The 21084-nt window shown below is 61.3% G+C and overlaps 3 protein-coding genes across 5 annotated transcripts in view; 2 read left to right on the top strand and 1 right to left on the bottom strand.

Moving 5' to 3' along the window:
* LOC130574125 (PHD finger protein 13-like) overlaps positions 1-3187 on the top strand; it is a 4244-nt gene extending 1057 nt beyond the window's left edge. Inside the window, exons 1-5 of one of the 2 annotated variants that reach the window (XM_057367138.1) lie at positions 182-193; positions 783-875; positions 1220-1829; positions 2130-2168; positions 2266-3187. In XM_057367138.1, coding sequence (XP_057223121.1) covers positions 1247-1829; positions 2130-2168; positions 2266-2492 — 849 coding nt within the window. In that variant the 5' untranslated portion in view covers positions 182-193; positions 783-875; positions 1220-1246 and the 3' untranslated portion in view covers positions 2493-3187. Of the gene's footprint in view, positions 1-181; positions 194-782; positions 876-1219; positions 1830-2129; positions 2169-2265 lie in introns of those variants that run through there. The other variant, XM_057367137.1, reaches the window with a different exon arrangement.
* Positions 3188-3342: 155 nt separating this feature from the next.
* LOC130574124 (translation initiation factor IF-2-like) lies at positions 3343-6198 on the bottom strand. 2 transcript variants are annotated; one of them, XM_057367135.1, is made up of 2 exons: positions 6132-6198; positions 3343-5353 (listed from the first exon to the last, which is right to left on the bottom strand). In XM_057367135.1, exon 2 carries the CDS (start codon positions 5327-5329, stop codon positions 4160-4162), a length of 1170 nt encoding a protein of 389 aa, XP_057223118.1. In that variant the 5' UTR covers positions 5330-5353; positions 6132-6198; the 3' UTR covers positions 3343-4159. The 2 variants fall into 2 exon arrangements, with proteins under 2 accessions (XP_057223118.1, XP_057223119.1); XM_057367136.1 differs by lacking the exon at positions 6132-6198 and adding an exon at positions 5802-5880.
* A 2979-nt stretch (positions 6199-9177) lies between these two features.
* VWA5B2 (von Willebrand factor A domain containing 5B2) lies at positions 9178-21000 on the top strand. The gene is made up of 22 exons (XM_057367134.1): positions 9178-9397; positions 12532-12687; positions 13040-13201; positions 13587-13800; positions 13916-14070; positions 14496-14627; positions 14733-14857; positions 14998-15174; positions 15257-15367; positions 15502-15704; positions 16002-16116; positions 16200-16385; positions 16488-16647; positions 16724-17013; positions 18117-18342; positions 18428-18772; positions 18843-18980; positions 19055-19174; positions 19398-19475; positions 19680-19749; positions 19973-20081; positions 20372-21000. The coding sequence occupies exons 2-22, from the start codon at positions 12549-12551 to the stop codon at positions 20978-20980; spliced, it is 3864 nt and encodes a 1287-aa protein (XP_057223117.1). The 5' UTR covers positions 9178-9397; positions 12532-12548; the 3' UTR covers positions 20981-21000.
* The last annotated feature ends 84 nt before the right edge of the window (positions 21001-21084 follow it).

Genomic DNA, 21084 nt, shown 5'->3' with positions numbered 1-21084 from the left:
TGCGGGGCTGCCGGGGTGCGGGTGTGTGTGTGAAGGGGAGCGGGGGTGCTGCGCGCCGGTTCGGGGGGAGCGGGGGGTCCCGGGCCGGCGCGGTTGCCGCGGGCGCGGGGGTGTCGGTTTGGGGGGCGGGGTCCCCCCCGGCCGGTCGGCCCGGGCAGTACCGGCAGCGCGGCGCCATCTTGGGAGCCATCAGGTGCCCGGCGCGGGGACGGGCGGCGCGGGGGGGCGGCCCCGACATCCCCTCCCGTCCCCGGCCGCGGGGGCAGCGCTGCGGCCCGGCCCCGGCTCCCCGATCGGGCCCTGCTCCCCCATCGGCCGCGGGCTGCGGGGCTGCCCCGCTGCTGCCGGCGCCGCCCGGCCCTCCTGCCGCTTCCCCCGCGGCACCGAGCCCCGAGCGCGCCGGGCGCTGCCCCGGGAGCGTCCCCCAGCCCGGAGTCACCGCCCGTGGGCGGACATCCCCGCACCGGGGCCCCGAGCCTCTGATTCAGGCTCCGCCGGCGGCTGCTGGGCTCTGGGTGTCCCGGCATGTCGTCACGGTGTCGTCGCGTGTGTCCGGCCCTCCCTCCCCCCGCCACCCCGCCCGGGATCTGGGTTTAAAGGGAAGGGCTGCATTTGCCTCGGCAGATGATGAAGACTTAGGGGAAGGATGGATGTTTGGGTGACCTCGATATTCCGTGCTTGTAAAACTGCCGGGTGGTCCAGGGCTGCCGCCAGGGCCGSCTGTGATATCGGCTTGGTTGGGCTATCCCGGGAGTTTAATCCATTCGTGGTGTTTGTTGCAGCCACTTCAGAAACGGCGGAGAACTGTGGAAGATTTCAACCAGTTCTGCACTTTTGTTCTGGCCTATGCAGGCTACATCCCGTACCCTGAAGAGGTGAGTGGGCTTGTGTGGTGTTTTTCTACCAAGACACTGCTTCTCCTGGTCTCCCTGCCACATGCAGACCCAGATCCTGATGTTAAAGAACCATAGAGTGGTTTGGGTTGGAAGGGACCTTAGAGGTCMTCTGAGGTGATYTRATAGATGATATAATAATATCATCAATAATAATTTCAGTTTCCCTAGCAGGGGTGCTACCTACTAGATCAGGTTGCTCAGGGCCCATCTAGCCTGGCCCTGAAGTTTGGGCAGACACTGCTGGAGAGTCATTCTCTCCTTACCCTGAATATCTGTTCTCTGGTCTCCTGTGCTAATCCTTCATCTTCTCCYCTTGCCACCAGTACGTGCCCTGGACCCACGGAGGCAGCATGAGCCCCCAGAACAGCACGGGGAGCACTCAGGACAGCGACAGCTCGACCTCATCTCACTCCTCCGATGGCCACATCCCAATGGACARTAGGAAGAGCAGGAATGCTGTGGCCAGAGGGGTTGTGGACAATGGCCTGCTCATGAGCAGCCCTGCCTTTTCCACTGCCTTCTACAACGTCCGGCCCCAGCAAATTAAACGGAAGAAACCACCAGCAAAGAAACGCATTTTGGAGCAGGAGGTGAAGAGGGTACCGCTGAGTGCTTGGAAGGACTTTGGGGCAGAGCAGGATGGGGTGAAGCAGCTGGCTGCACTGGCAGGACAGCTGTCACCTGTGAAAGAGGAACTATTGGAGCCCTCTCTCAACCCGTCTGGAAATCCCCAGCCCAACTCCCTCCTGGAGGAGCCGATGRYGGAGGAGAAGGACTTGATGTATGGRGYGCAGGGAACCGAGAAACCAGCAGATGATCCTCAGCTTAAAGAGCACGACCCCTTCCCTGCAGGGAGGAAAAGCCCTAGTCCCTGTAATACCTTGGACCAAAGCACAGGGGAAGATACGAGCCGAGAGACCTCCCAGCTCAGTGGTAAGTGTCTGGGGGAGTGCAGAGGGGCCCGTGGTGCTGCAGTCAGTGCCAAACATTGTCCCTTCCTCAGCTGGGCCACAGGGAGGGCCTGTTCATAGCCCARGCCTCTCCCAGCAAGAGGAATATTTTTGGGACCTGAGGGACTGAAGAGCAGAGGGCGGGGAGCTCACCTGCCTTTTGGCAGCTCTGTTCCCAGAGCAAGTGGTGCAGATCTGAAACAGGTCTGAAGTGGAGTGTAGGGCTGCCTTGCTCATCTGGTCTTTATTTTTTTTCTCTTTTTTCTTTCTTTTGCAACTTTAGCAGTCGAATTTGCAGAAGTTCCCAACACCAAAGCAGAAGGTGAGTTGGGSGCTGTCCCATTTAACACCAGTGGAACACAACCTGCTGCTGGTAAGGTGGTGTCTGTCTGACCYAGTGTTTGTCTCTCCCTGAGCAGATGACGATGCCTGGGATCTGATCACCTGCTTCTGCATGAAGCCCTTCGCAGGGAGGCCCATGATCGAATGTAACGAATGCGCTACCTGGATCCACCTCTCTTGTGCCAAGATCCGCAAATCCAACGTGCCTGACATTTTCATCTGCCAGCGGTGCCGGGACGCCAAGCAGGAGATTCGCCGCTCCAACCGAGCTCGGACAGTGCCCCGCAAGCGCCTCGTTGACTGAAGCTCCTGCAGAGCAGGAGGGCTGGGGGTCCCTCTTGAACCTGAAGATTAGACAATCAATGCACTGGTGGGGGGGTGGGGCTGGGACACAGGGCCRGACTGTTCCCCGCTCACTTCTGGCTCCTGAAAGCTGCCCTGCGTGTCCTTGCCCAGGGTCATATTGGCCACAGAGCTCGGTTATCCCAGAAGTGCGTGGGGGACAGGAGGGTGGTCCAGATGCGCATCCCTGTGGGTGGTGTGTTAGTGTTTGTGATCTCCTGGGGCCTCACATGCACTRACTGCTGGCTCCCACCTCCTCCTCAAGCCCCTCCAAAGAGCCCTGCCCATGTGCCTTCTGCACTTTCCCTGGGGGATGCAGGCCCCGCTCCCGTCCTGGTGACAYTCAGCCCCCACCTGCCAGTCCCCATGACTATAATTCTTAACTGGGTTCTTTCCTACTTGCACATCTGGTTACTGTGGGACCACAGCTGGGGGCAGGGTGTGGGACAGCCCCGTCACACAGCAACCCCCAGGCTTGTCCCTGTGCCTCTCCTCCTGTGGAAAGCCTGGGCCCCAAAAGTGCTTTATGTTTTTATAGTTACTTTGTATTATAGTTACTTTGTATTATAGTTAATTTGTATTATAGCGAATTCTGGTCCTTGCCCTGTGGAGTGTGACTGGAGTCTTATGTGTATAATAAATACTTTTGCCATAACAGCGGTGGCTTTGGCATAGGTCAGTGACCTTGGTTTTCATGTCCTTCGGGGACCCAAGTCCTCCCCTGCTTCCCTTCTGCCGTGGCTGGGAGGGCAGCTGGTGTAGGGACCCCTCTCAGCCCTGCTCCTCCCCCAGGTAAATCCCAAACTACAAAAACAACAGGAAACAAGCAGACCAGTGCATCTATATTTAATCTGGCAATGACCACCACCACTGCAGTTACAGGGATGCTCCATGGGTAGGTCCTCAGGCTGTGCATGGCCTGGGGGACAACCTCTTCAGTGGGAATCACGTTCAGACCCTGCAGGCATCTCACAGGGAATGTGATGGGTTATTCCACAGTAGCAGGTCCGATGGCTCAGGTCCATGTGCCCTTGCTCTGATGCTTAAGGCACATCACTGGTTGGCTGACAAACCTTCCTTGTCTCTGTCTCCACTCTGGAGTGCAGTTAAAAGTTAGTCCTGACAGCAGTTAAGGTGCCAAAGGTTCCAGTTTTCTCCACAAAATAAGCTTCTAATTCCAGAACAGAGATATCATTGGCTTCACTTGCAGATCCTGAGGTATGCCAGCTTCCATCAGGCATGCTGTTAGGACAGGTGGGAGATACAGTGAGCGTGACAGGACAAGAAGGCTCTGGGGGCTGAGTGCTGACCTGGCTGGGGCAGCAAAAAGGCACTGTTTGTGGGGACCCTTACAAGCAGGGTCCTGCTGGTATAACTTTTCAGTCCCAAGGTTGTGAACGGTTCAGGAACAGCAGCTAACTTGGGTGCAATTTCTATGCTAGTTGAACGGTTCAGCAAATAACTTGGGTGTAATTTCTATGCTAGTTAACGGTCCAGCAACTAACTTGGGTGTAATTTCTATGCTAGTTGAACGGTCCAGCAAATAACTTGGGTGTAACTTCTATGCTAGGGGTCGAAGCTGGAATTATGCGGCCAAGGAAGTATCCAGTCGAGGTAGGCAGGCAGTGGTTATTCCTCCTTGGCCCAGGCAGAGCTGATTGCCTTCTGCTCCAGGTGGGGAATCACCGCCTCTGTGTAAAACTTCTCCAGCTTGGGCACCGTCTTCCCCCAGAACTCCCCATCAAACTCCACRGGCACCACAGCCGTCTCCTTGTTGGTGTGCACCACGAAGTCAGCCCGCTGGAACCCTGTGGTTCCCAGCTGGCATTGGACCTGGGTAAAATAGGGATGATTCTTCTTCAGGGCATACGAATCCCCGTCCAGCTCCAGGCAGAAATCCTTGTCCTTGCAGGCCTCGCGCACGGTCCTGTTYCTGTGCTTGTAGGGACACTTCACCTCCAGCAGCCCCAGCTCCTTCCCTGTGGCTGCCTCCTTGACGATCCCATCCGGGCTGGCAGCAAGCCACGTCTTCTCTGGGTGAATGAAAAGGCCACAATCCTCCACTTGCACAGGCTTGCCCCCCTTCTGTGATTTMATCTTGTAGGCCTCCACGGCCACCTTCTCATTGCGGATCCCCCAGGACATGGCTGGGGTCTGCACCTTGGAGCCAGAGCCCACCACCTCTCTCAGGTAGGACTGGGGCACCTCATCTGTCTTGTTGTTGACAAACTTGCTGTTGGCAATTTTGGGGGCCACGGAGGCGGTGATGCGGTTCTCCCGCCACTCRTACCACTTGGGGTTTTCCCGCTGGCCCCGGGTCTCCTTCTCCACCCTTGGGATGTCCTGGCTCTTYACAGGGGGCAGGAATTGGTCACAGGCCTTGCTCAGGTCAGCCCCAGGCTGCTTCTTCTGTGGTCGTGGGTCACTTCTGGCAGGACCAGCAGCTCCTTTGGCATCAGACGCCGCCTTCTGGGTTGTAGAACTCCTGGTGGGTGCTCTGCTCTTGTTCCCAGCGTCTCCTCGGGCTCCATGGGATGCTGCAGATCTTGGCTGAGCAGAGTCTGCCTTTGTCCCCCGGCCCTGCGTGGGRGTGGTAGCCTTGGTAGTRGGGGTGGTAGCCTTGGTAGTGGGGGTGGTAGCCTTGGTAGCCGGAGTGCTTCGGGACTGGGTGCCTGCAGCTGTGGCCTTGGCCCGGGTGGCTGAGGTGGAAGGCGGGGGCGCAGCGGGAGCAGATTTGGAGGCGGTTGTGGCTGGTCGGGGGGATGATGTACCAGCAGACTCCTTCCTGGGTCTCCCCATTGCTACGAGTCAGAGGATCTTACACTGTCGACAGGAATAAAGTTTAATGCAGATTTTCAAAACACTTATTTGCTTTCCCTTGGCCCTCCCTGCACCTGCCCCAGGGCACTGCGTTCCTGCCAGAGCTGCTCCTCCCACACCTCCCCTCGGCCCACGTTTCACRGTGGAATGGCAGCTGGCCCAGCTGGGGCGCTTGTTCTCATCCCCGTTCCCCGCAGCCCATCCCGGGCCGCCCCGAGGACAGGGCGGGGGCACAGCGGTCCCCGGAGCCAYCTCCGCCGGGACGCGGCAGCGCTGCCCGCGGGAGCCGCTTTTACCCGGGGACCAGGAGTGTTTCCCGCGGGCCCCTCCGCTCGGCCAGCGGGGGTGCCGAACAGGAGAGCGGGGGGAGCCCCCAGCACCACCCCGGGGATCCCAGGCGCGCCCCGGGATTGCGGTGTGGAGCCGCCCCGCCCGGTGCCGCCGCTCTCACCGCTCCGCCGCCGCCGCCGCTCCGGAAGCGCGTCCCGCCTTCCCCACGTGCCGCGGGTGCGGGAGGGAGGTGCGGGAATGGGCGCAGCCCTCGGCCGAGCCCCCGSTCCCCGCTAGAGGGAAGCAGCGGCTCGGCCATTCCAGCCGGGATTTGTGCGGGCATGCCCGCTCCGCTCCCTCCCGGCATCGCTCTGCCTCCCCCGGCAYCCCCGATAAACATTCCACCCCGGGCTGGGGAGGAACTCCGCTGCCCCGGCCCCCGCGTACCCCATCCCCGCCCGTGGGCAGAGRGCTGAGCCTCTCGGGCTCCATCGTAAAGGGACAGGCTGACCTGAGGGGACCCCGCCGAGCCCCGATGGCCCGAGCTGATCTGAATCGCCACGTCCCACGGCGAGCAGACCCTCGGGAGATGGACAGCAAGAAGCTGGAGCGGCAATACCCACCCTGGCGCAGCCGCTGTTCGGCTGTGCTGCCGTGTGAGGAGCGTCCCGGCTCAGGGACAGCGCAGCACAGCCCCACCTCGCAGAGGGCTCGGCCAGCGGAGGAGGCAGAGGCAGGCGTCACCGTCACGGGAGTTTCGGGTTCCTCAAATAAACGCAGTTTCGTTTTCTCCAGCGAGCCTGGCGCCACCGAACAAGCCCCGGCGGGGTGGGTGCTGCGAGATCCCCCACTGGCCCGCCCCACGGCTGTGAGTCCCCCTTATTTTCGGCTGGTGAAAGCAAATCCAGCAGCCACCAGTGTGTGGCCTGGGTCTGTGTCAGAACCAGCCCTACTGGAGCTTTCAGCCCCATCTGCCTTCGCCAGCATCCTGGGAAGATTTCAGTCGGGCAGGCTGAAGTGCTGGCAGCATTCCCAGCCCCTCTCCCCAAGGATCCCAGATGTCTTCACCAGCCATCTCTATCTSTGCTGATGTGTTGTTTCCAGGGCTTCTAGGCCCTCTGGAACTCCCCGCAGCTGGGCAGACCAGTATTACACAGGTTAAGCCAAAGTGWGCTTGATTTTGACCAGAAACACCACTGGCATTCCCATCCTTCTCCGTGGCTGCCCATCCTCAGGGTTTGGTTTAATTCCTGCTTATTAAGGAGCAGCTAAACAGGATGCCCCTGCCCCTCTCTCTGGAGGCAGACCCTCTGCATGTGCAATCTTCAGTGGGGTCTGAGGAGCTGCAGCTGCACTGAGCACAGTTGCTGCCAGCCTGGCATTTCTTGGGCTATTTGGGTCATTTCCCAGATAATTAAATTTAGACTAAAGTCACAGGGCTTATCAGCAACTCAGGACCTGAGAGCATCTGTAAAAGCTCTGTGGTCTKTGTCCCCTCCAGCCAGCCCTGTCAATGGGTGATAACTCAGCTCAAGGTACAGCTGATTTGGGGATAAATGCCCAGAATCCTGATTGGTCCCTTGGGTTGTGCTGCAGCTGCTGGTGAGGGGTTACTGGGCTGTGAGGATGCTGAATGGAGCCATTGGGCTGAGCTGGGCCTCTGTTCGCAGGGTTCAATGCACGCCTTAGCTCAGCACTCCTCTGAAAAGCCATGCCAAGCTCTCCAAGTCACTTTGTATCTGCAACGAGCTGCTGGAGGGAAGCTGTGACAGTGCAAAGCAGGGACACAAACACCTGATGCTGCTGGGAGCAGATTGGGATGGAACCCTTCTGTCTGCCAGCATGGTGGGGGACACTCAGCCGTGTCCCCAGCGCTGCACATGCCGCTGTTATTCACCTGCTGTCACACCGGGGCCGACGTCTGACGCTGTGGGCTGGCCAAGCTCCATCAGCCCGGCTGGTGGCACTGAACCAGCGCTYGCATTTGGATGCTTTTCTTCGCCTCAGCTTGGCCTAGAAATGATATCTCAGAGAAAAATCAAAGCTGGTGGTTTGATTTTTTTTTTTTCTGGGGCTGGAGTGGCTGCGGCGCTGGCTGTGACGATGGGAGCGGGAGTCCCGTGCGTGTCGCAGGCTGTGTGGATGTGTCGTGGTGTGTGCTGGTGGCTGTCACACGGGGATAACACATGGATTAGCATCCTTCTCCTGTGGTCGTGAAGGAGAGGGAAGGGGAGCAGCTGCACACTTCAGCTCTCCTCTCTGCACAGGGAGGGGGAGTGAGTGCCATGGGGCATCTCGCATGGGGGAGGGAATAGCTCAGAGTGCTCTAGCAAGGGCCCTAGGGATGCACAGAGTGCCTTTTGGCCAGATAATTGTTGACTAAAGCTCAGGCTGAGGGCTCAGGAAGGGGTAGTTTGTCTCGTGTGACCATGTGCAGCAAARGACATCTTCCACCAAGGTTGCCCTCTGCTGCTCCTGCTGTGCCCTGTGACACTGGTGTCAAAGAGCTGAAGCTGTAGTRGCATACGGGTCAGCTCAGAGGTGAGATCTAAAAATACCTGCTGAGGACTGGGGACTGCTCCCCTCGTGGTGCTGTTGGATTTTTTCTGCCCCAGTTTGTGCCTGGACTGGCTCCAGGTTCGGCGTGGCTGTGACGGTGGGTTCTGTGGTGCAGGAGGAGGTGGGGGGGACTCCTCTCTCTCTCTGTGTGCTCTATAAAAAGAGCTGCAGCAGCACAGGCCTATCTATAGCACAGGGAGCTGCTGGGAAAGGCAGGGCAGGGATTAGCCCAAATCTGATGGATTTCTCTGGTCCTGCTTGGGAACGTGGGGCTGTCAGTGGCTGAGGGATTCCCAGTGCGCCCCGGGCTGTGAGATCTCCCTGCCAGGAGACATGTCCTGACTTTGCTGGGATTTCCTGACTCCCTGCACCTTCCCCAGGGGGCTTTGTTGTCACAGTTGTTACCCAAAATATGGGCTGTCCTCAAATCCCCCCTCTTCCCTGCTCCTCAGAGCTGTGATTTCACTGCAGCACATGGAGGCTGATGAGARCAGCCCAGCAGAACCCCAGGGCACCTGGGTTTGGGGTGAATGTTCAGCATCTCCCTGTGCCCAGTCCTTTTGTGGTGGTCTCAGGGCAGCTGAGACCTTTCCCAGTGAAGCTGGTTGTGACATTTGTGGCCCACAGTATTTGTGCTGCCGAGTTCAGCTGGCTGATGGGGRCAATTTTGCCTCATGATTTGTTTGAGGGGCACACAGAAGATGCTCACATGTCCCAGTCAGACAAACCCCATGGTTTTTGCTGCTGCAGCATCACGAGGGGTCTTACCCCCACCCACCTTTGCCTGGACATTGCTATCCCGTGGGTCCAGAGCAGCCCACAGCCATGGACTCTGCTCTTGACTGGCGCCTGTCCCTCTCTGGGGGTGTTGGCTGTCCCCTGAGACCCCCAGTGTTCCCCGGGAGAGCATCCCCCCACCCCCCCGGGGTGTCGGTTCTAGGGAGTGTGTCTCTTTAATGAGGCTGGGCTTGGAGCAGCTCTGCTGCTGGCACTGGGAGTGAGGGATGGAGCGAGGGCGGTGAAGGAGCCAGTGCCAGAGAGGGAGCCTGCAGCAGGGAGAGGCGGGGAGGGACCGCTCATCCCCCGGGATCCGCAGCCGCTCAGACCGAGGGACAGGAAAACCCATCCCCGGGGAAGAGGGCTCTGCAGAAGGCAGGGACCCAGCGRGTGCTGAGAGGAGCCTGCAGCCTCTGTGTCATCCTCATCTTCCTCCTCCAGGTAAGGGCCAGGGGCAGGCAGGGAAGGGACCACGGTGGGACCCTGAGGGTGTCCCGCAATTGCTCTGTGTCCCAGGGTCGCGCATCCGGGCGGCAGGGCAGCTCCGGGTCATAGGAGGGGTGACAGGTGGAGATGAGACAGCAGGGCCACAAAAGTGCTGAAATCACCATCCGGCAGGGGCCGGACAGGGCTGGCTCCAGTAACTGCGGGGAACATGCTCCAGGCTACCAGCGACACAGCCGTGCCGTGGTGGGGGACACTGGGACCCTTCTGTGGGGCTGCCCTGACAGGATTTGCCCTTGCAGGAAAAATCCATGGGGATGAGGCTTTTCTTTTGGGGGGTACCTGTGTTAGGGTGCGTGAGGGCGAGTGACTCCTGTTCCCTGGCCCTGGGCTGGGGTTTTCCAGGGTTTTCATGGCTCTGGGGAGGCGAGGGCAGCAGCGCAGCTCCTGGAGGTGGTGGTGGTCCCGGGTGCGGTGTTGGAGTCAGGGTGTGAGTGCCAGCTTGCACACGCGTGTGCTGTGGACTCCGCTCTCTGTTCCCACTCCCCAGCAGACAAAGCAGGAGGCACYGCAGGCTGGAGACAGTCCTTGGCCCCATCCAGCAATTCCTTTCYGCTTCGCTCCTCTTTGGGCTCTGCAGAGCGGTGTGTCCCATGGGTGGGCAGCAGCACTGTCACCTCCTGGTGCCTTCTCCATGCTCTGGGAGTTGGGTGGATCCTGCTCCCCTGCCTTTGTGCCCCACGGGAGGGGAGGTGAGGGAAGCAGGGGGTAATGGGGGTGAGCAGGAGGGGCAGCAATGCCTCCTCACTCCAGGCACTCCCGCTGAAGCTCGGGCTCCTCTCCTTCCATCCTTTCTCTTGAACTTGCCCATGTATCTGCCACCAGCGGAAATTTCCGCTGGGTTTATCTTTGTCAGGTTTGGCCTCTTCCTTCCCCCAGAACCCCGGTGCGGGCGGCTCCTGCAGCAGGTGGAACTCTAACAACTCCCCAGGCAGCAAAGGAGAGCCCACTGGGTTCAGGCACCTGACCCCTGCAGCAGCCTTGCTGGAAATCTCAGCCTGCCCACAGGCGAGAAGAGAAACATTGATTTATYCTGACCCAGGGAAGAGTCAGCTCCTTCTTGCCTTCACAGACGGTTTTTAGCTGCCCCCAGCCTGCTGTGGCCCTTTCATATCRGGGATGTTGCTGGTTAAACCAGCTCCTGCAGGCTGTGGGTGGGGAGGAGGCAGAAGAGGGGGCTGTGAAGGCCCTGGAAATCGTGCTGGGGGTGGGGAAAGGGCTGGGGACCTGTTGGTGTTGCCACGCTGAATCTGGGGACAAGTTACTGCTCCAGGGAAAGAGAGGATGAAGAGGCTGGGGTGAGGACCATCGGGTCTGGTTTTATTCATTACCACGGGGCTTAGAGCAGCCAGCACGAAGCGTGGCAGGGCCAGATGGGGCCTGTTTACTCTGTGAGGCTAAATGTAAAGAGAAGTGATAAAAAGCAGCCGGGACGGCTTCTCCAGTAAGTCCCTGGTAAACAAGCTGGCAGCGACCCGGCCGACAGGCAAATAGCGGGCACGTTGCTGAGCATTAAACTGGGTGCCTTGGGAACAAATTAAACAGCTTTGGGGAGAAATATGTCTTTAGTGGCTCAGTGTGGCTGGGTTGGAGGTGTCCTGGTCTCCAGGTCCTGTCTGGGTGCTGTGGTCAGGGCAGGAACCAGCTGTTGATGTTCCCAGCTGTGGATCAGTCAGCGTGGAGGAACAGCAGGAGAGGAGGATCAGCCACCTCGTGTGCTAAGAGAGCATTTTGGGGGGCTCAGCATCCTGCACAGAGGGTGGGGGGTTGGCGATGGTGGGGCGTGGTTCAGGATCTGCCAGCACAAGCCTGCAGTGCCAGCTGAGCAGGTAAATGGCTCTCCTCTGGTGTAATGGGCTGATTTTGCTGGGATGCAGCCACGKTGCTAATGCACTTGTGCGCTTCTCCAAGGCTCCCTGCTCCGTGCCAGCTGTGAGTTTGGTGCTGGTGCTGCCTCCAAGGCTGGAGCCCTGCTCTGCTTTCAGGGATGCTCTGTGAGAGGCACTCTGTGACCACACACCACCCTGAGGCTCTCACGAGCTGTTCCCAGGATGAAGGCCAGCGGGGTGGGGGCACAGATGGCTCAGGGGTACCTGACCTTGTCCTTGCCCCGGGCACACGGAGCACAGGTGTGGGGCGGGGGCCTCGCTGCGGCTCAGGGGGGCTTGGGGAGGGCAGGGGATGCAAAGCAGAGGTGCACACCCACCCCACACACCCCACAGACCCACCCAGCAGGGYTAAGGCTGACACCAACATTTTACACAAACATTTGATGGCACAGGATGGCACACTGTTGGTGAGATGCCATGACTCCAGACAATTATTTGTGATGTCGCTCCAGGGTGTTTTTCCCAAGGGGAAGAGAGGTGTGGAGCRGGTTGGTGCCCTGGCTGGAAGGCATCCCCAGCCACATCTCTTCCTGCCAAAGGGTGGGACCCCAGACACATCCATTCCTGGGCAAAGCAGGTGATGATCATCCACTTGTCGGGCTCCACCCTGCAGTGCCTTCCCCTCTGTGCTGTTCTTCCGTGCAGCACTGACCTTGTTGTTAATTATTAAACCCCAGCAAACACTGCTCGCTGCTTTGTCCTAGTTACACTGTGGGCTTCTCACCCTCCTGGCTGGCTTYGTGTTTTAGACAAATTACCCTGGTAACCTCTGTGGACAAATGGAGATGGGAGCAAGAGATGCTCCTCTCCTGGCCAGCGCAGGACATGGTCTGGGGAGGTTCTGGAGCTGCTCTGRGGTGGCTGAGAGATGGTTGGCCATTATCCATTCTGTCCAGCAGTCCCTGTTTGTCTGCCAGGGCTTGGGGCTTTCATGTACCCCCTGCCCACAGAAGTTTTGTAGCCCTGTGTGGGCTCCTGTGTCTCCAGACCTGGTTTGAGGTTGTGCTGGGGTCCAAGCGGATCCCTTTGTTCTGTGGATGCTGAAGAGCAGCATGGGATGGGGAGGGCTGGAGACCTGCTCCCCCTTGCAGAYTGGGCAGATGGAAATGGCTTGTGGGCAGAAGCCCCTTCCAGCAGACCCCATCCCTGACCATCCAGTGCTTGCCTTTCCTTTGCTCACAGCTGCCCTCTGAGGGACCATGCCAGGCCTCTACACCCTCTCGTCCTGGGAGCCTCTGCCCCTGAAGAGCTCCACGGTGAAGGCTTGTGCCAACGGATACTCCCTGAGCATCACCGCTCACCTCGTGTACACCAACCCCCACAAGGAGCCTGTGGAAGGTAAGGGGGGCTATCGGGTCTAGCAGGGACCCAGGCTGCCTGCAAGACCCCCTAAAAGCCTCTGTGCTGGAGAGCATCCTGTCTGCAGCCCACCCGTGTGCCAGCCCCCAAACCTTGCTCCATTTGGTGAGCAAAGGCGGAGGTTGGCAGAGGTGGAGGCACTGCGGGCAGGAGGAGAGCGAGACCAAGCACACAGTGAGGAAAAGGGGGATTTCATCCTCCATCTGGGTCAGTGAGGCTCTGAGCTGCTCCTGTGTCTCGCTGGCGTGCATCTCGAGTCAGACAGGCTCCCCTGGGCTGCTCCGTGCCGTGCCCTGCCAGGATCTGCCTCGGGGCTCTCTCCTGCCTGCAGGCATCTTCATCTACCCGCTGGAGGAGTCGGAGGTGGTGGCCGGCTTTGAGGCGGCTTTGGGCAGCCGGCGGGTGACGTTCCAGGTGCAGAACCGGCAGCGGGTGCGGGATTGCTGCCTGCAGTGCAGCCCCAGCCCGGGCCGGCTGCGCCCCTGTGCCAGCGGTGAGTGGGTGCTGCCCCCGGCCAGGGGGCTCACAAAGGGCAGGGGGGAGTGTGGGGGGATACGAGGGGCTGASAGCCCAGTGCCTGGGGGGTCTCTGGGGCTGGAGATCTCAATGTCTCCTTTCCCCTCCCTCCACCCTTTCTGGGGCTCTGCCATCATTCACACGGCCCTGGTGACACCTGTGCCTTGCTGTCACCTTTAGGAGCACTGAGGGCCATAAGTGACCTCCTCCACAGCCCTCCATACCTCGCTGACCTCCCCCATCCCTCATCCCTCATCCCCCATCCCTCATCCCTCATCCCCCATCCCTCATCCCCCAACCCTCATCCCTCATCCCTCATCCCCCATCCCTCATCCCTCATCCCTCATCCCTCTCCTGCCCAGGCCACCTTGTCCTGGACGAGGACGTGGAGCGCTCCACCTTCATCATTGTCACCGGCACGCTGTGCCCGTCGGAGAGCCTGGCTGTCACCCTGAACACGGTGCAGGAGCTGCCCACGCTGCCGGACGGGGCCCTGCGCCTCCTCCTGCCCCCCGTGCTGGCGCCCCATGTCCCCGCCGACCCCGAGAGCGAGCCGGCAAGCTTGTGTGACGACAGGTTGGCTCTATGGTGATTTTCATGGCTTCCTCAATCTCTGCCATCCTAGGGGGGGATGCTAATGCTGGGTGAGCAGGGCAGGGGGCAGGAGCCATCACCCCCTCTCCCCTTGCAGCCCCACCAGCTGTTTTGGGGGGCCGGGTACCCGGAGCCAGTCACCCACCGTGGCGCCTGTGGAGAGCGTGGATGTCTTTCGGGGACGACCCTACAACCCTTTTCCTTATGAATTTGCCTTCGAGCTGCTGGTGAAGGGCCCCTGCTTGCTGGCAGGTAGCAGGGTGGCTTGGGTGTTATCAGTTGGTTGTGTAAAACCTCCTCAAAATGTGGGTGATGTCCCCTGGTCCCTCTCTGCTTCTAGGGGGACGTGAGCCCCTGTCCCCGGGCATCCTCTTGCACTCCCTGGAGGTGAAGAAGCCCTTTCCCCATTCCATCCCTGGGGCTGGGACCCCTCAAAGTCACCCTGTTTGAGCAGCTCTAAATCAGCAGCCTCCTTCCCTGGGGAGATGTGATGGATGGGGGAGAGGATGGGTGGGAGGGGATGATGGCTGGTKGGTGGGGTTGTGTTCCTGGCTGCTGGCCCAGTCAATCCCATTAGCTCTGTCAAGAAGGAGCCTCTATTGTGGGGTGTGGTGGGCAGGGGGCCGAGGAGGAGGGGGTTTGTGAGGGGATTCCCTGCTGCCTTCCCTTCTCTGCAGGGCTGGAGAGCCCATCCCATGTGCTGAGAGCTGATGCTGATCCCTGGGCCAGCTCTGCCACCACCACCTGTGTCACCCTGGCTGAGCCCCACCGCTACGACAGGGACCTGGAGATCATCCTCTACCCTTGTGGTGAGGGGAGAGGGTGCCCTTGGAGGGTTTGGGACGCCACCCTAAAAACATCCAGGGCATCTCCCRGCAGCACAGGGTAGCTCCAAACCCTCCTATGCCCCGCAGAGCCCCACAGCCCCCACCTGGTGATTGAGGAYGGCACCATGACGTACCCTGAGTACGAGGCGCACATCCGGAGCCGCCGGGATTACGTGCGGATCGCCAGGAAGGACAGCAGTGGCGAGAGACAGGTGACAGGSCATGGCTGCTGCTGGCCCAGGCAGGAGGAGGAGGAGGAGGAGGAAAGGGGGGGGGTGGTGGGATGTGGATGAGGAAGACCTTGGCAGGGTCTGGGGGCTGTGAGAAAGCCCCTGACCTGCCTGGCTCGCAGGTGGCCTTCGTGCAGAAGCGTTTCCACAAAGACATCTTCCCCAACCCCGTGCTGATGCTGAACTTCTGCCCCGTGCTGGAGAGCGTCCCYGGGGACCTGCAGAGCGTCACCCGCGAGATCCTCTTCCTCATCGACCGCAGCGGCACCATGAGCGGCCCTGACCTTGACAAGGTCAAGGTGAGGCACGGCCGTGGGTCCAGGGGTGCTCCCTGAGTGGCCAGTCCTGAGCAGCTGTCCCTGGTCCCTACTGTCACCCCAGGAGGCTTTGCTGGTGGCCCTGAAGAGCCTCCCGTCAGGAACGCTGCTCAACATCGCCAGCTTCGGCGCCGACATCAAGGCGCTCTTCCCATCCAGTTGCCTCTGCAGCACCGTGAGTGTCACAGGCAAACTCTGTGTGCCCCACTCTGTCCCCTCCCAGCTCACTGATGTGGGGTGGTGGCAGCTGAGCTGGGGGATCACTGCAAGCTGGGGAATCACTGCAAGGCTGGCTCTTGGTGGGGACAGGAGACGCTGCGGCGTGCCTGTGAGCACCTGGGCGGACTGAGGGCAGATCCCGGCGGCACCAACCTGCTGGCAGCCCTGGGCTGGGCGCTGGCACAGCCCCTCCACCATGGCTACCCTCGGCAGCTCTTCCTGTTCACCGGCGCGGCGGCCRGCAACGCCAGCAGGATCCTGCGGCTGGTGCGCAGGCAGGCCAGCACCGTCAGGTACGGCACCGGCCCCGCAGCAGCTCGGGGTGTTCTCCAAATCCCCCACACCATTCCCACTGATTTCTCTTTGTGCAGTCTCAAATCGTACCCACACATGCCCCGAGGGTGTCCTTCACCCACGGCATCCTCAGCCCGCTGGTTTGGCTCTTCCCGGGGTCTCCAGCCCAGCCCACAGCCAGGGCAGCTCTCTGGCTGTCAGACCCCCTGCCCGTTCCTGCCAAAGGGCTCTCCACCAGGWTTGCCAGCCCCCGGCCCCAGCCCAGCCATGCCCTTCATCCCCTGGCTCTCCTGCAGGTGCTTCAGCTTCGGCATGAGCCCGCGGGTGTGCCGGCGGCTGCTGAAGGGCATGGCCAAAGTGAGCCGGGGCCGCGCCGAGTTCCTGAGCCCGGCCGAGAGGCTGCAGCCCAAGGTAATGCCCAGGCAGGGGCACGGGGACACTGGGGACACTGGGGACACTGCCATGTCTGACACTGTCTCCTCTCCCCACCACAGCTGATCAAGTCCCTGAAGAAGGCGATCGAGCCGGCCGTCAGCGACATCACCATCGACTGGTATGTCCCCGACAGCATGGAGGCTCTGCTCTCGCCCACCGAGCTCCCGGCYCTCTACCCCGGTGACCGCCTCATCAGCTACTGTGTCCTCTACAGCATCGCCCGCTTCGGGGACAGGCGCCCACTGGTATGAGGGGCACCGCCCTGGGACAGGGAGGATGGCGTGGTCCCGGTGCCACCGGCTTCTCCCCAGCCTGGGGGGCTGATGGTGGTGTCCTCTGTCCCCTAGGGCCGGGAAGGGGCTCGCCAGGGCTCCCGGGGCTCAGCCTTTCTCTCCCAGGAAGAAGTGCCCAGTCCTGGGGAGAGCCGCCAGCCGCCCCAGAGTAACCCAGGAACTGGGGATGCCTCCCTGGAGCTTTTTGCTGGGAGTACAGAGGTGTCAGAGCGGAGTGAGTGGGGTCCAGAGCCGAGGTGGGGGGCGGTCGTGGGAGCCATGGGCTGACAGGGCGTGTGCTCACCGGGCAGGTATCGATCCCGTTTCCGGGGGAGACATCTGGAAGCGGATTTACCAGCCCTCCTACATCCAGGAGCAGTACGTCCTGACACACTGCTCCGTCAGCACCGACCGCAGCCAGGGGCTGCTCTCCCGCAGCTCCACCAGCAGCGAGTCCACTGGCTCCCGGGATGTGGCCCCTGAGGGTGGCTCCTCGGCCCCCGGCGCTGATGTCACCTCCCAGCAGGGCCAGAAGAGCCTGTCCCTCTGCGAGTCCTCCACCAAATCGGCCCCGCTGCCCTCTGCCCCGGCTGGCACCAAGGTAAGGATGCCAATGGGGTGCCAATAGTGTGGTGGTTGTTCCTGGCTTAGCTGGGGTCTCGCTGCCCTGTTGTGTCCAGGCATCCGGCCACTGGACTGGGAACCAGAGTGCTGTAGCCTGGGTTTTGAGCAAGGATCAGCAGTGGATGCTGTAAGGAGGTTCCTTGGGTGGTTTTGTTTCACTGAAGTGGGACAGCTGGGACCCCCAAGCAGCTGGTCCCTCAGTGTCCCTGGCCAGCAGTCAGCTGCAGGTCTAGCAGACCCCTGRGCCAGCTCAGTGAGTCCTTGATGCKGCAGAAACCAAATGAAAAAAGCTGGGCTGGCATCACGTAACAAATGTGCCAAGCCAGAGAGGAAGGGCCGGCTGGCTGCGCTCCTGCCTGGCTCCTTCAGCCCTCAGCCAACGCTGCCACACTTCATTTTAGTGATGGGCCACATCCCTGCTGCTTCATACCTGGGTCTAAAACCCAGCTGAGTTGCTGGGATGGGGAAAGGCAGCTGCCTTGGTGACGATGGCCCCAAGGCTGGGTGAGGCCAGCTGTCACCAGCACCAGGACATGCTCCTTCCCGATGGCACGGCTTAGGTAACCCGCTCCTGTTGCACAGCAGCACAGCTGGTGACCTTTGCTGCTGAAATGTCAAGCGTAAGTGATTTCCCTGCAGGGTAAATGATCCTCCCAGCTCCCTGCTGCGGGGCCGAGAGGTGGCATGGGTGCCACTGCCCTGACATGGCTTTTAGGGGCAGCATCTCAATGCAGGRACAACAGTCTGCATTGGGGAATGCATCCCACTGTAACATCATCCATCCCGAGTATCCCAGTTAACCCCACTTCCTGCACACACACAAATCACAAATCCCTGGCAGCTCCAGCACCAGCCTGAGTCAGTCCCCGGGGATGTTTGCAAACTCCTGTGTGGGTGCTTCCCCTGTCTGTGGTGCCAGGCGAGCATCCCTGGGAGGCAGCTGGTGCCAGCCTGCAGAGCGCTGGGGCTGATGACAGCCAAGGCTCCAGCCAGCAGCTTCAGGGGCGCAGGTGCCCCATGGCAGCTCCGAGCGATCTGGGCTCGGTGCTGGGTTTGCCAACAGCCCTGTCCCCGCTGCAGGTGACGGTGGCGCTGAGCACGGAGGAGCTGGCACGGCAGAAGAAGGCGCTGGCGCGTTCGGCCCTGGCTGGGCGCAGCTTTTCCACRCCGCACGGGGAGCTGGATGCCCACCGGCTCTGCCAGGCCCTGGAAAAGGTGTCGCAGAAGAGAAACCAGTCCCTGGAGGGGCAGCTGGACGAGCTGGGACCCCAGGCACGGCAAACGCAGCCCAGTGCGGTGGAGTCGAGTGTGTGCTGGCTCTGGGGACGAGGGCGGCGGGGGTGGAGCAGGGTGCCCCTGCCCTGCTGAGCCCGCCCCTTGCCGTTGCCCAGATAACCTCCTTTCGCCCACCCACCTGGACTGGGACATGCTGGTGGAACCCTCCTACCTCTTCAGCGCCTCGCCAGCGCCCGAGCCAGGGCAGCCCAGCCCGGGTGATGCCAGCCTGCCCCTGCGCTGCCAGGTGGTGATCCACGCCCTGCGAGCCGGCAAGCCGGTGTCCTGGGAAGTGACAGCCTCGCTGGAGTCGCTGCTGCAGCCCCGGGARGGGCCGGGCAGGGAGGACCCGCCGCGGAGGGCGGCCAAAGCCTGGGACAARCCCCTGCACCGCCTGGCAGCGCGCTCCGTCGTCCGGGACAATGAGAGCGTGGCGCAGCGAGAAGCCAAGCTGGAGCAGGGTGGGTGCTGGAGCGTCACCCCCGGCGCAGCTCCGCCATCCCCCGGCTCTAACCGCCTTGCTCCGGGCAGGTTTTGCCCGCCGGTTCCGCCTGAAAGCCGTGCAAACCAGCAAAGCCTGCAACGTGCCTTCCCTCTACACCCGCCTGGTGCCCGTGGATGGTGCCACGCAGGCAGCCCTGCCCGCAGCCCCCGAGGTGTGGGGTGTAGGTACGGACAAGGGGCTGGTGGGACGGGAGGGGCAGCGAGGGGACAGAGGGTTGAGGTAGCATTGTCCCTTRCAGCCGGCTCAGCCAGCCGGACACGAGCTGCTGTGGCAGGGAACTGGCACCACCGGAGCTCCTCAGCGGGACAGGGCCAGCAGCAGGATGCAAAGGAGCAGGATGAGGCTCCTGGCACTGCAGGTACGGGCACAGACCTTTATGTCAACTTATGCTCCTCAGGGACCTGCACTGGGGTCTCTGGGGACTCTCAGCTGGTGAGTGGGGCTGTGGATATCCAGGAAGAGGCATCAGCCCCGTAYTGGGGAGAGGGGCATGAGAGGACAGGATAGCAGCCCCTGACATCAGCTGTGAGCTATGATGGTCCCTGGAGCCCGGAGCCACTCAAGACTTTCCTCTTTTGCAGAGCGAGATGAGATTGCCAGGTCTCCGGGCAGCATCTCCTCCCCTACCTTTGGCTGGGAAAAGCAGAACTACTCAAACGGTGTGTCCAGSCTGCAGAGGGCCAAGGGCTGGATCAGGGTGGGAGATGGGGTATCCCCAATGCCCTCCACAGCTGGAGCATCCTCTGTGCCCTCACTACCCTGGGGACAGGGCTGAGCTGCCCTCCCAGGTGCTGGGCAGTGGCAGTGGGACGCACCTCTGGGTGCATCATGTTCCCATYGTATTTAACTCTTCCTCATTGCAGAGCCTCCATCCAGCCCCTCCACCACCTCCATGGGCTCCCAGAAATCCACAGAGAGCGTCGCAGGCTCCAGGTGACACTGTGGGATGGGGGGATGTGAGGGACCAAAAAATGGCATGTTGTGGGGAGAAGGGGCCGGTGCCACCTTTTGGGAGCTGCTGGTCCCGTGTCCCCTGCCAGCTCCTGCAGCCTAAGCTGGGGTTTTGGTGCTGCAGCCCCTTCCTTGCAGCAGTTTGGTGTCCAGCTGCCCTTCAGGAATTTCCCCTAATCYCGTTCCCTTGCCTGCTATCGCACAGGTTTAGCCTGAGCAGGCGCAGGGGTCCCAGCCTGGCTCTGCGCCCGCAGTGCCTCAGCCCGGAAAGTGAGTGCTCCAGCAACCACGCGAGCCACGACTACCTCCCGCTGGTAAGGACCCGCTCCCCGTCCCTGTCCCCACCCCAGCACGRGGACCTGYCCTGCTGGCTGCCAGCTGAGCCACSCRGGTCATGYTCAGCAGCATGAGCACCGCAGGATGCTCCCAAGCAGGTCATGCTCAGCCCTGCTGTGTCCTTCAATGTCTCTGGGGATCTTGGTGGCTTTTTGGGGAGCGTTAGACTGTCTCTATGCTCCAGGGACATTCCTGCACCCCCAGTGTTGGGGGCTGTGTGGGTCTGCACCCCTGCCCSCTCCCCCCACTCCCTGCTCCCTCCTCACAGGTGCAGCTGCAGCAAGCCCGGGGGCCGTTCCAGCTCACCGAGAGCTTCTCMGAAGTGGTGCAGATCCCCCTGGACCGCCTGCGCCGGGCATCCCCCTACGCCTCCCACCGTGCCAGCCTCAGCCCCGTGTCCCCAGGGGCCAGGAGCAGCCCTGAGGCAGGAGCCAGGCTTGAGGAGGGTGAGGAGCCCATCGCAGCCCCGCAGCCCAGCTCACCCCCGTCGCARAGCACTTGCTCCGAGGTGCCCAGCGCAGCCGTGTGGGCGCAGGCGGACAGCGGGCACGGCTCCGAGTCCGACACCGGGCCCCACTCGGCTGCACCCTCTGAGGCCGGCCTGAGCTGTCAGGACGTGGGGCCGGAGGACCTGGAGAGTTCCAGCTGGGCCACGGCGGTGGCCTTGGCGTGGCTGGAGCATCGCTGCGCCGGTTTCTTCGAGGAGTGGGAGCTGGTGGCGGCCAAGGCGGACGCGTGGCTGCAGGCGCAGCGCCTGCCCGAGGGGGTGGACGTGGGCTGCCTCAAAGGGGCGGCCAGGCACTTGTTCCTGCTGCTGCGTCACTGGGACGAGAACATCAAGCTGAACATGCTGTGCTACAACCCCAACAACGTCTGACAGCTGCCCAAGGGGCCAATAAAGACACCTGGCTCCAAGCCACCTGCACTGGTGTCTSTTATCAGCAGAGAGCCCATTCAGGCCATGCCAGGGCTCACCCCCTT

This window comes from Malurus melanocephalus, unplaced genomic scaffold, assembly GCF_030028575.1.
Source record: "Malurus melanocephalus ecotype Western Australia unplaced genomic scaffold, MMel_1.1 scaffold_75, whole genome shotgun sequence".
Classification (NCBI taxonomy): Eukaryota; Metazoa; Chordata; class Aves; order Passeriformes; family Maluridae; genus Malurus; species Malurus melanocephalus.
The sequence above is the reverse complement of the archived record's forward strand: the minus strand, read 5'-3'. Positions and strand labels throughout refer to the sequence as shown.